The following is a 17,998-nucleotide window of genomic DNA, read 5'->3' on the forward strand; positions in this document are numbered from 1 at the left end:
CCTATTCAAATTACCTGACCGCTCATTATTGAAAGGCACAATCAAAATTAACTATTTAATATCCTAATATTACATAGTGTGAATATAGCAAGCGATAAAAACGTTTATATGAAACTATAAGAAGACTAGCAAATATCCATTTCGTTTTAGAATGAACTCTTTGATAAAAATAAAATTTATATTGGTCCTTCGTATTCTGTAAGATGTATACGTATATTTATTCAAGATGCAATAACCTTATAAGTATGATAACGTATGTGTTTTCAAGATGCAATAACCTTATAAGTTTAACTTATTTTCAGCATAAAACCATGCCACAACACGGCATTAAAGAAGCATCAGAACATTAATCAACGCGGTCGTTTGTTCAGTGCTGCACAACCTTTTTATGCTATCATAAGCGAATTATTAATGATCCTGGTCTTGGCACAATGTAACGCGTCGAAGGGAATAAAACATAATCTTTCATTTATAACATAGGATCAAGTATTTATTTTTAAATGCTAGTGATATATTTTATTTTTAAAACTGGCGTTATATTTTTTTAATTTAATTTTAAAGGTAATGGCACTCACCTTCAAATTGAACTTTTCTTAGGTACCGCAGTAATTCGGGTCCCTTTGTTGGTTTCATCGTTTCGCAAAGTCCCGGTCGTCCGTTGCACAATTCTCTGTGCATATCCCTGTGAAAGTCAATTTAAGTTTTATTGTTAGGATGGTTTAAAGCTGCATTTTATAGATACGAACCTTATGGCGTAAGCAAAAGCCATAACCGCATCCGAGACGAACTGAAGCTGATCTTCAAAATCTGTATTTTGTTTGGTCAGTTTCTCCTTACCGGTGCACGGCACTGTGTACTTAGCGTTGTATGGGGTCCTTGAACTATTCAAATAACGACAATGGAAGTGGTCTTCCCAGAATTCTGTATAAAAGAGAGATAAAGTCATATTAAATAATATATAATATTGCACATGCACATAAAGTTGGTTACATAATAAAATGCCATTACAATATTTTTAGCTCTTTCCATGCCATGCCGAGACGAGTCATCATATGATCACATGTTTTTTAATATAACTTGAGAGAGATATGAATTTAAAAAAATCAGTTTGACTAATTAGTAAACGATTTTATTATTCATTTTGTTGTAATTTGAGGTAGAACAATGCCAAATATTAATGTGGAGTGAAGCATTCGAATTTGCGTGTGAAAGTATTGCTTAGCTAAGATGTTTATAAGATCCATTTTTTTAATAAAGATTGATGACGATCTGATTAAAACTAAAGCAGTTATTTAATTTAACCCGTTATATTGAAAACCTAGTTGTGTCAATCCATATAAAATATGGACAAATGGGCAAAGAAATGATGCTCTCTAGTGTAAATTGTCTTAGAAAATCAGTAAAAATAAATAAATAGATAAATAAATAACATGAGTAGAAATAAAGAAGTATGCAAGAGATAAAAAAATTATTGCCATATTTGATATGTGCAATTAATTAATTTTGGTTTTATAAATAACTTACACCTCAATCACATTAATATTACAATCATCAATCATATAAATATGTCGCATTTTGCACAAACATTACAATTTTCTACGCACTCTTTTCTCATTAAGTTCTTCTATATAGTCGTAACTGACAAAAATAATGATAATGTTTATTAATATTAATATTTTTTATATCGAAACATTAACTGCTGGGGTATGCAAATGCTTTGATTTTGCTGATTAATTAACATGGTATTTTCTTGGGTAATTCATTTAAATAAAAAAAAGTCAATATCGGTATTGACTGTTTTTTCCGGTGATACCGGTATTGAAAATTTCGGTATTATTGCAATCCTAAATGCATTCATCGTTCAAAAGAAATCTCATTTAAAGACAAAACTGGATTAGCAAAACATATAGAAAGAGTTCATCGCATTCATATAAATAAAAATATTAAAGAATAAAGTTGTTGCACAGCTAGCTGCTAAATATGTTTTTTCATTAGAGAGATTACGAATAGTTGTTCAAGAATATATATACCATAGATGAATGATATACATATATCTATGGTTTGGTATTTTATATGAAATTTAAGTCGCAATTTACGCGGATTTAAATTTTCTGGAACATATCTTCTATTTTTACGCGGTTTCGCTTTACGCGGAATTTTCTGGGTCGTATCTACCGCGTAAATCGAGGAATGAGTGTATTTAAAAACAATGAAGAATTGGATAAAAAAATACTAGAAGATTTTTCTATTAAAAAAAAGAACATAATGAGTTTTAGATTTTTTAAGCAAACAGAAAACAGACGGATTTTTTTTGTATGAAGCATTGCTGATAATAGAGCGAATTTCGACTGAAATCAGAAAGTATTTTCAACTGCAGAAATATTTCTCACAAAGATTAGAAAAAAAGGTATCTGATTCAGCTTTAAATTCATTGCTATTTCTAAATGATTATTTTGCTCGGCAAAAATAAAACTTTTACTTTAGCTGTATTTTAATATTTTTTAAGAAATAAATAAATGCAGTAAAAAAAATACGCATTTTTGATTTAATTTGTTTTAGTAAATTAAGGCACAATACGTGCAAATATATTTTAAAAAAAAATCTATAATTTTATTAATGATCTTTAATGACAAAATCCTCGAAAGTCCCGGAATCTCAAAATTATCACATTTCGAGTCCTGATACATTGATAAAGTTGAGACTTCAGAATCCTAGGCTAGACTCTAGTCTGTCATTGATTTTCAGAAGTGTTATTATTATATAATGTTTCTTAAATCCTCCAGATGGAATATCTAACATTGATCCATGGCACCGCGCAAATTGAAAAAACCCTACAAATTACCTCTCATTCATAACAAGCGCGTAAAAAATGGCATTCAGCTTCAATGACTTAAAACAGTAATTCGTTAAGATTTATGATGCTCATCGCATTATGCGCGTCGGCTCGGCGTTCTAATTTACAATTGTGCCTGAAAAATGTTCCAATTGCGAAATTTTCGCAATTAAACGCTCATTTTTTATACGTCGTGGCCAATTTGTCGACTTCGCATAGTGTTGCGCGCGTTCTATTATCCCGATTTGCTCTTCCAAAAATTGGCAGATAATATTGTGAGTGATGCCACGCCAACCCACCCACTCCACCCGTCTGCAAGTGCGAGTGATAATATTTTATGGTCCACTCGGACGGATATTTCCAGCGTCATAACCATCTCCAGTGTAATGGTTAATTTATTGTTTTTTTCTTACAAAAGAAATGGCACGCGAGTGGTCGTAACCCGAACCGAGTACCTCTTATCCATACACTTGTACTTGGCAAGAATAGAAGAGAGTCGCAGTTTACGTGTAAAGTGCGCCTAAGGCTAAATATTGAAAGAGCTTAGAGCTTATCTTGCAATTGCAACGAATAAATGTAATATAATTAAATTTAATTATTATTACATATAGTGCTATGATAATCAAACATAGTTCATTGGAATTATTCACACGTAGTAAGATGTATGCCATAAACACCTTATGCTCTACTGATGAGAATGCTCATCTGAGTTGAATAGTTAGTCTAATAATAATTAAAAATATACATATAATTTAAATCGCTTCAAAAGCAATACAATTTAAGTAAAATTATTTTTTGGTTCTAATGAGAGAATTATCACGCTTCATATTATATTTAATTTGGAATGATGCCCATAACGATTCAACTCACTTTTTATTACATTAATCACTTATCAATTCTTGATTGCGATAAAAACTCGCAAGTAAATTTTTCATTCGTTTTTAAAATCAACGAGTAAGATAACAATTAAAATTTGGTTTTAGAAAGCTAAGGTTAAGTACTTTCATAGCTCCATCTGGTAACTGGGAGGTCATGGGTTCGAGCCACAGCAGCAGACTTGATTTTTTTTCATAAAATTGCGCTCTTATTAAAAATCGTTAATAGCTGCAAAGTAACATAAATTGATAATAAATTAAAATAGTTATTTAAATTTATTATGTATAGATGCCCCCGATTTCCAGACTTTTAGTCTGGTGGTTTAAATATCTACTTACTTATAGATATTTATTATGTCTGAATAATATTTCATGCTGGTACAGATTAAGGATCGTAATGTTCAAATCGATATTGAACGAAACGATACGAAACGATAAAAAAATAAATTATCGATTAGATCGATAATGGTCGATAAATGAAATTTATCGTTTAATCGATATTACCGTTCGTGTAATCAATAATGAACGATTTTAATCGATAAAAACGTTTGTTATCGATTAATATCGTTTAATATTAATATAAATATTGTTTAATTTTGTACAACCTTTCGTTTGTAATAAAAAACAAATTGTTAACAAAATTTTAATAAACTATTAATATTACAAAATTATCTAAAATTACCAGTTATAAATTAAAATGACCAGAACATTAAATAATAAAAATATTACTTTATCTTTAAAGCCAAAAAATCACAAATATTAAAATTTAAAAAAATTCACCTTATTTTAATCACTTTTTAAGATGCACTAATGCATTCACAGCAAGATAAGTCTTTAATCAGTTTCTGTATCTGCCTCTGATTCTGTGTAACTTGCACTGATAGTCTCTGGTGGACCAACAATGCTGACAACATCATCTTTTGAGTCTGAATCTGGAGCATACTCAATTCTTTGTAACTTTTTTTTTTAAGTTTTCGGTAACTGTCTTGAGCTTTTCTTGGAGTCACATTCACAGTGTTGCGGGAGTCTTTACTTGCTGCACTGGATGCAGAACCAGCTCGACTTCTTGAAGTTAAAAATGATGGTCCACTCTCCTCATCATCCCTCTCTCCGACAGGTAATTCTTCAACAATAGGAATTCCAATGTTGTATTAAGTGATACACTACTGTGATTCAGTTGTATGTAGAGAATCTTTTCAACATTTGCCGGGTCAAACCTTATACTCTGAGATGTTACGAGGTTTCCTCTAGCAGAAAAAAACCGTTCACTTTTCTGGTCATTTTCTGGCTTCAGCCGCCAACAACGGGAAGATACCGTTGTAGTTTTTCCACTAGGTCAATACATCAATTTTATAACATAAAGGTCCGGGATAAATCTTGAAGGAGTCTCACTGCCGATTTGCTCAAATTTAGAGTCGCATGCTGAGCTTTTTCAGCCACCAACTGATCCATGAAATCCATGTCGTCGAGGGCATGAGTTGATGCCAGTCCGATATGCTGCCTTGTTGGAGTTTCCTGTTCAACCTCTTGAGACGATGGATGTGAGTCAAGAAATCTTCTTAGAGTGGATTCTTCCTTGTTGTACTGAATAAGATGTAATCCCTTATAATACGGGCTAAGTTGATTGGCCATACATACATGGTGCTCTTCAGAACTAGGTTTCGGCAAAACTCGTTCCATTTGTCTCTGAAATTCAGTGATGAATTCTTTCGTGAGAAAGAAAAGTCCCTCACTCACATTTTTAACTTTTTCTAATATTAGGACTAGTTCGGCCATAAACGTGAAGTCAAAGGGCGCATAATTTCGCGCGCCATTGGTTAACAATATTTTATTTTGTACTTTCCCGCCAAATATCGCTTAAACAAACGATAATATCGTTCATTATCGATAATTATAAAAATCATTATCGTTCATTAACGTTATCTAACGATAATCGATAATGAAAAATTATCATTATCGTTACTCAATCGATACGAAACGGAGACTTCGATCCTTAGTACAGATTCACGCCATTGTAACGCATTGTGCTTACGCCTGTCAAGTTACAACAAAGAATTTAAGAAAAAAGACTAGTGGCATAACGATACGATTTAACTTTAAAAACATAAGACACTCGATTGTCTTCTAAATTTAATGTAACCTTGTTTTTAAATAATGAATCACGTTTTTATAAATATTCTATACTAAAAAGTTAGTTATTAAGTTTAAAAAAAATATATTATTACATAAAAATATTAAGTTAATAATTTATATGCAAAGATATATAAAAAGCTATATAACAAAGGGGTTAGAGTAGTTTAAAATAAAGCAGCGAAGACATGTTAAAGATACGTGTAGATTACGAGTGAATTAGTTTTTAGATGTTAGTTGAAATTTTATGGTAGTCTTGTATTATACAATCAAATTAAATTTTATAAGCCCATAAAAACGATACTTAAGTTCAACATTATTAACATGGATTAGTATGTGCTAATAATTTTAAAATGTAGTTTAAATTAGTTTAAGGCTATATTTGTAAATAATATCTGCAGTTAACAACTGTGATTTATTTTAATTAAGTTAAACATAAATATAAATCTACTATCATTCCAATTATAATACGTTAAGATATTCTACAAAGATTTGTCTATTATTTTTGTATATAAATGTGTAATCGTTTATGATATTAGGCTATTAAAATTTTCTGTAATAAGAGTAAGAGTTATAATAACAAGCTACAATTATTAAAAAAATATATTAACCACTCACAAACCGTTCGACGCTGACAAGTTTATAATAATACCATCAAGGATAATACTAAGCAATTTTTTTTTTAATTTTTAAAAAGGTTAAAAATCCCCGCATTGCTAACTTCACGATTATATGTTGTGTGGCACAAAATTTTTAGTAGCATATAAACGATATTTAAAAAATATAAAAGAAAATATGCTACTTTATACTTGAAAAAAAAAACATGTGATTAGGATGTTTTTTCTAATACGCTTTACATCAATTATGGTAATATTTTGTTGCGCATAAAAATCTATAGCATTATTACGAATTAAATAGATAAATCCTTACTAGACATTTTTACATGTGTTACAGGATTGTCCGCAGGTAATAAATATAATTCCTTTGTGCTTTAAAAGGCTTTGTTCAACAATCTCATGACCATTGTGACGTGGAAACGAGAAATAATTATTTAGAATACCATGGCGACCCAGAAGACAATGGAAGCCCCCCAGAGTAACTGAGAGGCATCACCAACTAGAAATTCCTGGTCTCTCAATCGTCCTTTTAATAATAGACCTTGTCTTTGTGCGGTGCATCTGGGCACTGCTTGATTGCTGCGAACGCATTTTAATCACAGGAGCGCTTTGCACAAAGGACCATGGAATCCTATCGCATTGTTATGGAAACCTAACCGCTGCACAGACAAATCCAATTGAGCGAAACTCGAAATACAAGTACATAACAATTGTGTAAATTTATTTAAATAAACAAAGAGTTTATTTTATTTTGAACGATACAATGCTAGTTAAAATGAAAGTTGCCAACACTGCTGTTTTGTGTTGGCAAAAAATAAATATATAGTGAATTTTTTGTAAGCAAATGGTAGTCAACAGAGCTTTTCATTTACTCTGAAGCTGTAAATCATAAAAATCCAAATGAAATACCAATTCAACTGTCGCTCACACAAGTGTACAATTTTCTATGTGAAATATTAAATTTTTCATGGAGTTTTAATAACACCTTTGATGCGATTTCTCAATATAAAAGCTTTGCTGAAAAGCTCGTTTGTACGGCGCGTGTCTGGCAAGAAAAATATTTTTATATGCGGAGAAAACGATGATGCATTTTTCTCGAATACGCCAAGTTATTCCTTGCGAGGTCTTTGGCGCGGCATTCACGCCTTCTCCATGCTCAGAATTTTTCACTACATATTCTTATGGCAATATTGCATTCCTAGAGAGCTTTTCTGTGACTGGAAAAATGCACGACATATAATTTGTTTGAAAATAATAATAAAAACACGTACACACATGCATATCAGTCACAGTGTTATTCAAAGATCTTGACGGTTTGTTTGATAAGAATTTACAATATAGTCTATGTTGTAAAGAGTCACACATGAAATTGCAGCGTGGACTATTATCATATAATATTTCAAACATCACGATAGACAGTAGTAACTAATAACTAGAAGACATGGGTACAAATCCCATGTAGATCATAGTGTTTTTTAATTCCTATCGTGCCTAAAAGAGCAAAATTAGTACTTTTCAAAAATTAAAATTAAAATAATATTGAAAAAAAATTACAATGGCAGAATTCTTACCAAGTAATTGGTAAGAATTCTGCCACTTCCAACCTTCCATTTATCATGGCTGCATAAATGGAAGCAAATCCTACTCAAACTATTAGACAACTAGCCGAAAAACTAAACCAGTTCGATTTAACCTATTCAGAAAATTGGGAAGGCTTGGAAACAAGATGTATGTATTCCACATTAATCGAATTCAGAATATAATTATATTTATTATAAAGGCGATTAATTAAATTGTGTTTGTTATTGTTATTTTTTTAGTAGCCTTTTTATTTCATTCAAGCTGTTATTTTGTCATAAACTATATATTTAATCCAAAGAGAAAATTATTTCCATTGAGACAGTCTTAAATGTGAGCTAGCTCAGTATATATTGCATTAATTTAATTAAAGTTTAAGCTTTACATTTAATTTAAGCTTTTTTTTTATAGAAGTACTTAGTCTGTAAAATATTTTATTTGTATTCTAAAGATTTTTTAGTATGTTAGCTGTAAAGTTCAGGTAAGATTGTTATCTTATCATTGTTTTACTCAGACATTACATAATCAAATAATGTTTAATGTCAAGAAATTAGGTACAACCCCTTTCAAAATGTAGATATTGATCAAATATAGCACTTGTTAATATACCATATATATAATAAATATGACATTATGGTTTTAGCAGCAGAAAATATTAAGGTTAAGTATTAAAATCTCAGTTATAAATATACTTCCTTAAGATTAAAAAAAATTATATTTTTAATGTTATTAACTGTATTGGCTGTATTGTTAAAATTTTTCCTTTTTATAATGCTATTGTTATCTTAAACTTGAATTTCTGGTTTATGGAATTGAGAGCTCATAATAAAATGTCATAAAAGCATAGATTTTTTTTGTAAAAATTGATTCTTTTTATGAGCATATGTATCATTTTTCCTAAGCAGTGGTAAATTATTAGATATTTTACTTTGAATATTTTTGTAAAAATTTAAAATGATTACCATTTTAGGACACTGCAGGTTTCGTAAAATAAAATACAATGATTTGAAATTGTACGAGTGGTAAAAGTTATTTTAAATTTTTTTTTAGTAAATATTTTTTAGCAAAGTATAGAAATGCATTTTACTTAGATATTACCATTGAGAAATTTTGAATACATTTTTGTATATCTACTTATTATTTAATTTACTGGATATAGGAATCAATTAATAACTTAAAAAATAAACGTTTAAATTCAATCTCAAGCATTTTGCATATATTGTATAAAGATCACATAATAAGCAAACTAAGAAAAGTAGCTATTCTCCTTGCCACCATTTATTTTTCAGCTATTTCTGACCACAACCAAATGTTTTTGTGAACATTCATCACCATCATTCTCAATATTACATTATTTTTCAAGTAATGTATATATATATGTACATAACAATATCAAAATATATTTTAATAATTTAAAATTCAGAGAAATTATTTTAATATATAAGAATATCTGTGATTTACACATTTAAACCAGTTAAATCAAATTGAAAGGCTTAGTTTATATTATCAAAATATTTGGTATTTTTTTATCAATATAGCCATTTTCTTAAAAAAACTATTCATATTTTCGTAGCTCATATTATTAAGTTAAAATTTGATATTATATATAAAATGTAATACTAGAAAACGGTTTTCACATTATTTTCATTATTCACAAAAATTAAAACTGTCGCATATTTAGACTAATTTGGCATTTAGCCAATTTTTATAGAGGTGAACATAATTTCATAAAGCAATGCTGTTTGGTGCAAAGCGCAAAAAATGTGAGAGTCACTAAAATAAAAAGCTTAACATCTGCCATTGCTTTAAAAAAAATGTATTTTAAATATGTATATTTATATTCAAAGTGATTTGATAAAATTATATGTATCGAATATATATGAATTATCTTACCTACAAACCAAGGGTTTCTCTCATTGGTTTCGACAGTCAAATTCAAGAAGTACTCCTTAAAACCCTTCACTAAATTAGCTTGGGGTTGTACAGAAAGAGTGCCTTCTACTTCTGCTTCACTACCATCGCTGACCAAACTCCTGGCACTCCATCCATCAGATCCAATCCAAGAAAAAGTACTGGTTGCGTTTGATCGTCTGACTGCTCTCATTACACCAGCCACTTCTTGATCAGATCCAAAGATGATTACTCCTGTAACAAAAAAAATATTTTAACACACAAATCAATTATTAAATAATTAATATAAATACCAAAAAACGCAAATAACATGTAAAAATGAATTTATTCAAAGTCTTAAAAAGAAACAGCACTATTGAGTTTTTCAATTCAGTGAATTTTTAATAAAGTGACGCTAAATTAGTTTTTAAATGAAGCAGTTCTACGTTTACTGAAAAGGCAATTATTCCTTGAGTGGCTTTAAATTATACAAAAGAACCGCCAACTAACTAACTTGCTTTAGTATTTAAATTATTATGTCACATTGAAATTTTTTTACCTCAATGAAAAGATTTATTATTTAAGATACAGGTATATTTATTATATAATCACTGGTTTGCTTAAACGATTTTAAACAGATTTATGCTTTGTAACTACGTCCAGATTATTCGAAACAAAGAGTTCAACAATGGGTTATCTTACGAGACAGTTTTATGTTTTGGGTTGTCTTGCTTATATTGAAACAGTCTTTTACAGTGGTTTCAAGCGAAAAAGGTTATAAAAGTTATATACCTCCATCAGTATATTAAATTGTGTTTTTTATAAATCTTTCTAAGAAACTCGTTAGGTTATTAAATTATTATTATGTGAAGAGGTTTATTTGATAAATGTTATTTATAAAATACTTTTAAATCAATAATATACAAATATTGGCCGTAAATATATAAAAATTGCAAAATAAATCACATATTTGTTTATGAAAACATTCGAAAATATGATTATTATATAAAAATATTTTTTAAGAAAAAAAGCACCATGCTCAGCAAAAATTATCAATATTATTCAATAGGTACATAATATTTTGTGTACTGATCTTATTTTTATATACCTATTATGTTATGAGTTTGGATTTCACAAAAATAAACTTTATATGCTTATAGTTCGTTTTGCTATATTGTAATAAAAAAATACTGTAGAATAGACGATACAATCTCGTTTTATGGCATATGATCTTCTATGTTATTATATAACTTTAAGTAAGGTTTATATTTTAAAAATGTGCTAAATATTTTATTATGGTTTATATTTACTATTTTGAGAATAAATTATATGTAATTAATTTAAGTAGTAATCCACTGCAAAATATTTATAATCGTAATTGAAAAAAACATAATCGTAAAAATTAGTTTAAATTAATAAGGATGCGTGAAAACAATAATGTTGTGTTTTATAAAATCAGATTAATAATTGTTTATTAAAAAGAGGCATTTTTTAAAAAGATATTAAGCATAAGTGATATGTACTTAACTAAAGAATCCGAAAAGTTAGGCAAACATTATATATGTATAGGTTTATATCTTTCTTTGTAACATGATATGCGTTAGCCCAATGTGTTATAACGTGTTATACTAAAAAGCATACACTTTGCTAATTATAGTATAGTATTAGAGCTCACAATATTTATTTATTCATCCCGATTTTTATCCGTGAGATTGGGAAAATCTGAAAAACCTAATCAGATCTGAGATCAAAATTTCTGAATATTATACAATTATTATAATACAAATAATTATTATAAGATTACGTTTTCTAGATTTTCCTCTCAAATAAATATCATAATAAATATTTTATTATTGTTAGCTGTAATTATATTATATATTTATCAAAGTATATGTTTTTAAGTATACCACGTTATAAAACATTGGGCTAACGCTACTCATGCTACAAAGAAAGATTTGAATCTCTTTGTTATACTCAATTTTTTTATTATAATATTTGTTTTTAAAAATTACCTTACTTTTCAGATATAAATTAAAGAAATACTAGGGTTCATATGGAATTAAAATTTAGATCACTAATCTATTTGATCATTTATTTATTTAAATCAAGACTATTGTAATATAACAGGTTACTAAAATTTGTTACTATTGTCTAATTAAAATAATGTGGTATCACAATATTGCAAAATAATGGATAAAAATATGAATTTAAAGCAGTTTTTTTATTTTAAATTATTTGTTCATTTTATTTTGTCAACTACTAAAAATATTTATAAAAGCGTTTTGATTATATAAGTATATGTAAACATGTTTAGAAAATATGAAAAGTAATATATAGGATCTATACAATATTTTTAAGGTAATCCCTATTTTAAAAAACTGTATTTTTTTATATTTAACATATGTACGAATAATCATAATTTATATGATTATTTTTTAAAACAACGTAAAAACAGTTTTGCGCTTGCTTTTTTAATGTTTGGGAACCCTAGGGGTGTTACTTCGTAGCCAGTGAGACGCTAAGTGGAATCTAGTCTTATAACATTATATTTACAATTGTTACGATAGACGATAAATGGCGATATGTTTTTTCCGAGCAAAGGTGGAGAAGCTGGCGGAGGGATGATGGCAGATGAGTTCTGATTGGTGTGGCAGCGACAGTATATTCTCAGTGGAAAATTTAGCGGCGTGATGCTTGCGTCCACGATTGTATGTTATCTGCGGGCGGCGAGAGTCTGATAGTCTCTTCGAGTGGCTGCTTGTGACTGAATTTTCCTCATCTGAGTCTAGGCTTAAGTATCCAGGGCAGCAAAGATTGCAGACCAGTCACAATTATTCAGCGATCATCCAACCAATCGATACACTTGCTTCTTAAAACGGCAAAATAGTGCATGGTTGTGTTGCATTACAACGGAAATCTTGTGGATCTGGTGATTTATTATATCCGTGATCGTTTCGCAACAAAGAAATATTTTCTCAATGACAGATAATATTTACTGTAAGATCAAAACTCGTGTTATTTATGCGATTTTTTCTGGTCGTAACGAGGGCTGTGTGGTCCTTATTCTGAATGATATTCTCCTGTTTCCATTTTCATTACAGTAAATTAAAGCACGTTTTGGGACAAATACCCTTTCAAATATGCTCATATGTGTGTGGAAAAAGCCGTAGCTTAAATTTTTCAATCAAGGTTTTTTGTTTATAAGGCTCATCAATCATTATATCAATACGAATTATATCTTATTTTAGGTACAGCTTTAGTGACAATAAATAAGAGATAAGATGCATGCGGACCGCATGTCCTTATCTCTCACTCACTCTCGTCACTTAACATGCGAGCGAGCGAAAGCGAAAGTATATCACCGCACGCGTCTAGAATTCTTTATACACAATTATACTTAAGCGATCATCTTTTTAGAACAATGATGCGCATGGCCAAGAATATTTTTTACCAGGATTATTATTAAATTCACGCAAAAATTAACACTAATTAATTTGATTAGTAAATTAAAAATATATATTATAGACTCGCGACTAACTTCATGCATTATACGAGGATTTGGGTTTCGGGTGACTATTAATTAGAACGTTATCGGCCAAAAATAACAACACTAATGGTTATCGGTGACAGTATCATATTAACAACAGACCGTTTGTGCGATAATAACTCCACGGGGCTTTAGTCATTAGCCACAGCTACGGAGCGCCGAATATATCGGCGATCGGCGGAAAATGGTAAATAGAGCCAACCACGGCGTAAAAGACAATTTTTCGCTAAAGTGGATCCACAAATTGGATTTTTTCGCGGTCACACGTGATCTACCGAGGCGTGGGGGCAAGCGGCCCAGGCGGCCCCGAGCAAGGGGCGACTTTTATTTCCAATTTCACCGCCGTATCGCCGCAGCCAGCCAAACGAGCAATTTGCACCCTTTATCGTGGTCATATTATTTGAGTAATATGTTCCAAGAGAGAGCGAGCGAGTATCCGATTGTGGACTACGGGTTGCCAGCGCCCACATTTACAGTGTGTGCGAGCTGGCAACACCCTGAAAGAAGCAGGGTTTTAATTGCATTGGAGACACGGAAAAATCGTGAAAACAGACAGAGAAAACAAGCAATATTTCAACCGCTTGTTACGTTTGATAAATGCATATACATAATGCTACAAAAATCTAACTAAAATAAAATAGCTAAACGATTTATTTAAAAATATTTATTACATAGATTTACATTTACGCTTTATTGTACTATGACAAAAGATTTTCAGACTATTATTGTATAGGTCTGCATATAGATATGCAAACTATTATTGTATAGGTTGAAAAAATGTCAAAGAGTGCTTATGTGTATCCGAGCGAACGTCCATTAACGGTGCAATAACAGTTTTGAAGCACTTAACCATTGAACAAAAAACAAGCTGAGGGTTTGAGTTTAATTTTTATCTAATAGGTGACAAAAAAAACAGCACCACATTCAAGGAAATGATGTCATTGCCAAATATACTGATTTAGAATCTTCTAATTAAATTAAAACAATTAAATACATATTTTAATTATTGCAAGTTTTAAAAGGTAGGATATGATTTGTATTATACCTGTAATTTCCCTGAATTCTCAAGGGTAACAAGTCAAAACACTGTCGTAATAAATTACTTCCTTTCCATCAGAAACTTCAGTTAGACCTTAACCACAAAATTACTGCTTTCGACTGGAGTAACGAGAGGTAATTCGAACACCGAATCTACCATGACGATACTTAAAAGCCCGACATGTCCAAATCTGCTAAAACAGTCACTTTAATCTCACGATTTTAACTCTATATTTGATTCGACTTGGATAAGTACTACTGCGGTAAGGTCAAGATCAGCTTGGACCGTTAAAATGAGGTCTCGAAAGATTCTTTGTAGCTACGGTCGGTACAAAGTATGGTTTATTCCAAGTGGAAAAGTTGTAGATCTAGATTAAAAAAACAGAAGTGCCTAGAGGAAGTGATTTAGTACGCTAATGTTTCAGCTTGAGAATTGGGAGAAAGTCCAACGTGCTTTACAGTTCTTAAACATTTGACTAATATTAAAAATTCGGAATGGAACAAAAATTTTGAATAAAGTCTAATACATATTTTAATATACTCATTATCACAAGATTTTTAATGAAGATATTTTAGCACTTTATCTATGTTTTAGTCAAGTTCGCAGTTCTAAAGCGTCAGAACTGCTAACCTCTAAAGCGTGCAAGACGCTAATATACGTCATGATGATGTTTAATACATAACGGGTATAACACAAAAAGTCGTCATAGAATTTAAAAAAGTGCTTTTATTGGGAGGGATGAATTTTGCCGTACCTAATATTTTATTATAACAACAAACAGCGGGTGACTGTTTTCTGACGAATTTTATAGTCATCCGCGCTGTGCTTTGTTTATTGTATGACGAATGAATTTAACTTTTATATTTTGCGGAATTTTAATTTATATTTGATAAATTTAACTGTCCGTTTAGAATCAACCATTTTTAATTACGTAATGAGAAACTATCTGGTTAAGAGGTTAAAAGGTTAAAATACGATAAAATAACTTTGTTTTTTTAAATATACAAGGGACAAATCAATAAATTAAATGCCTTTCAGCATTTAAGTATAAACGCAACGATCATGGGTGGTCACAAAAGATAAAAGGCTAAGTACGTACCGATATAGAAAAAATGTCAAGACGAGAAAAATTCAACAAATGAAAAATATGATATATGAAATGAATAAAAAAACATGAATCAAAATATTATTTACACAAATAGCTGACGTAAAAAAAACAACATGAACAAATGGTAAAAATCAGAGTGGCAGGGACATGTTTAATAAATCAAAATTATACCATAGATATATTTGATATGGATACATTTTTACGACTCACTCTGTATAATTATAAAATAAAGTACGAAACTTTGTTATAGTTTGCGATGTTTATTAAAATTTTGCATTCAAAACGGTTTAAGTTTGTACGTATTCGCTAAATTAAATCCGTAAATTATTCGAACTGTTCAACTAGTTTCAATCTTTGGAACAAAACAGTCGTTCAACGTAAACTATAATATTTTAAGTCAAACTTATAATATTTAAAATTGAGTATTAAACTACACTCCTGGCAAAGACTTGTGTAATTATTTTCTTAATTTCAATTTTCATTAAATTAAAAGTTAAGCAAAGTATACAACACCTCTAGTTTTCACCATCTTTTTGCTTAGTGAAGCTTACACAGAGCACCAGATTTATTCATTACACAGAAGGAGGGTTAAAGGAGGTATAGTCAAAGTCTGTCATTGTACCCTGAAGGCAACATGGCAGGTAGCCAACTCGAAATACAAATATCAATAAAGGCGGCATCATTGACATACGCTCCGCACACGTTTAGTAAATATACTGCTGCTCTAAAATTTAATTAAATATCAACCATAATAAAGTAGATATTGAAAATGTAACAAATTTAATTCAGGTGTATAGTGAGGTTTTGTATTCAATTTGAATTATCAAAACCCTCGGGTTTTGTTCAACCCGTTTCTCTTTATCTTGTATACGAACAATATCCCAAAATCGCGTATAAATTACAACAATCTTTTAAGATCATAAATGAATTTTTAAAATTTTAAAATCAATCAGAATAAAACAGAAGCTATTTTATTTACAAAGCTTAGACAAACTTTCCACAGCCTCCCTAAAATGAACAGGACAGTAATGTATAATAAAAAACAAGCGTTTAATATAAAGGTTTACACCTCGACTATAAGATTATATGGCTTGCCGCAATTTCAGACCTTAGACCAATATTTAAAAGAAAGAACGCGTTTACTACAAAAAATAAAATTTTAATCTAAAAACAAATAACAAACCTATCTAAATATACGTCGTGTGCAGTAAAACCGGTATTTTTTTAAATTTCAATTATCTAAAATAAAGATAAGACAATAATATAATTTAAAAACTGTATAAAAGCCTTGAAAGATCAAAGAACACTGTTATTTTCATAACAGAAAACACTAAAAATATTTTGCATAACCACACAAATTCACTAATCTCGTATATCAGAGACTATTCAATTATGAGCACAAAATGCTTTAAAGGCTAAACACAACATAATATTGGTTCCAGATATTTAGTTTATTGTATATTTTATTTTTTTTATTTCACTTTAATTTCAAAAGGTATTTGTGTTTTTTTCCTTAACCCTTTGAAGAATATCGCCGTACATGTACGGCGGTCGGTCTTTCACTGTTTTGAGGTATCCCAGATAGTTATATATTTATATATATAAAACTAAAGAAATATTAAATAAAAAAAACCTTATAATTATATATTATTTTTTTCAATTTGACCAAATGATTTATGTAGAAAAAAAATACTGATAAATTATAGAATACGAAATAAATTAACATTATAAAAAATATATTAATTTTATAAAAATATTGAAAGCCTCTGTATTGATATAAAAAAAACACAAAAGCAGAATAACTTATAACAAATATGTCAAATAAATATCATAAATGTGTTAAAATATGTTATTAAAACATACTAATACAAAAATGTTGTGAAATAAATCAAAGCAATAAAACGTTGCAAATTACTGATGTTTTTTATAATTTACTATAAATGCATCATTAAATAATAATAAATCACACAAAAATAATTATGGTAAAATACGTAAAATTAACTTATTCTCAGGTTTATACTAACAAATTAACAAATGTTTATAAAATAACTCACTATTCAGAGGGTTAAATCATAAATACAAACATTTTCTTTTATACTATATTTTTCCATTAAATTGTAGCTAATAAAATAAACGTAAACACTAAAATATGTATTGTATAAAATTGTATGTTTGTAAAATTATAAATATTATAATAAAAAAAATTGTTTAGAATATAAGAAAAGAAGAGAACTGCAAGTATCAGAGTGAATAAGAAAATTTGTACATTTCTAATCAGATAAAAATCAATGCTGGATGTTTGATTTGTCGTTGTTTCATTTCAGCTTTAAAATCATAAAACTTGAAAAGACAAGTTAAAGAAATTTGTGAGGGTAAACGAA

The 17,998-nt window shown here is 29.4% G+C and overlaps 1 protein-coding gene across 6 annotated transcripts in view; it reads right to left on the reverse strand.

Moving 5' to 3' along the window:
- Nucleotides 1-17,998, reverse strand: part of LOC148232495 (metabotropic glutamate receptor 2-like) — a 671,990-nt gene that overhangs the window by 84,753 nt on the left and 569,239 nt on the right. For all 6 annotated transcript variants that reach the window (XM_088191656.1, XM_088191652.1, XM_088191653.1 and 3 more), the window contains 3 exons: nucleotides 9,927-10,178; nucleotides 747-921; nucleotides 576-682 (listed from right to left, as the gene is read on the reverse strand). In XM_088191656.1, the coding sequence (XP_088047782.1) occupies nucleotides 576-682; nucleotides 747-921; nucleotides 9,927-10,178 (534 nt within the window). The remainder of the gene's footprint in view (nucleotides 1-575; nucleotides 683-746; nucleotides 922-9,926; nucleotides 10,179-17,998) is intronic.

This window comes from Plectrocnemia conspersa, unplaced genomic scaffold (genome assembly GCF_051122295.1).
Source record: "Plectrocnemia conspersa isolate PC_06_02 unplaced genomic scaffold, ASM5112229v1 ptg000009l, whole genome shotgun sequence".
NCBI lineage: Eukaryota > Metazoa > Arthropoda > Insecta > Trichoptera > Polycentropodidae > Plectrocnemia > Plectrocnemia conspersa.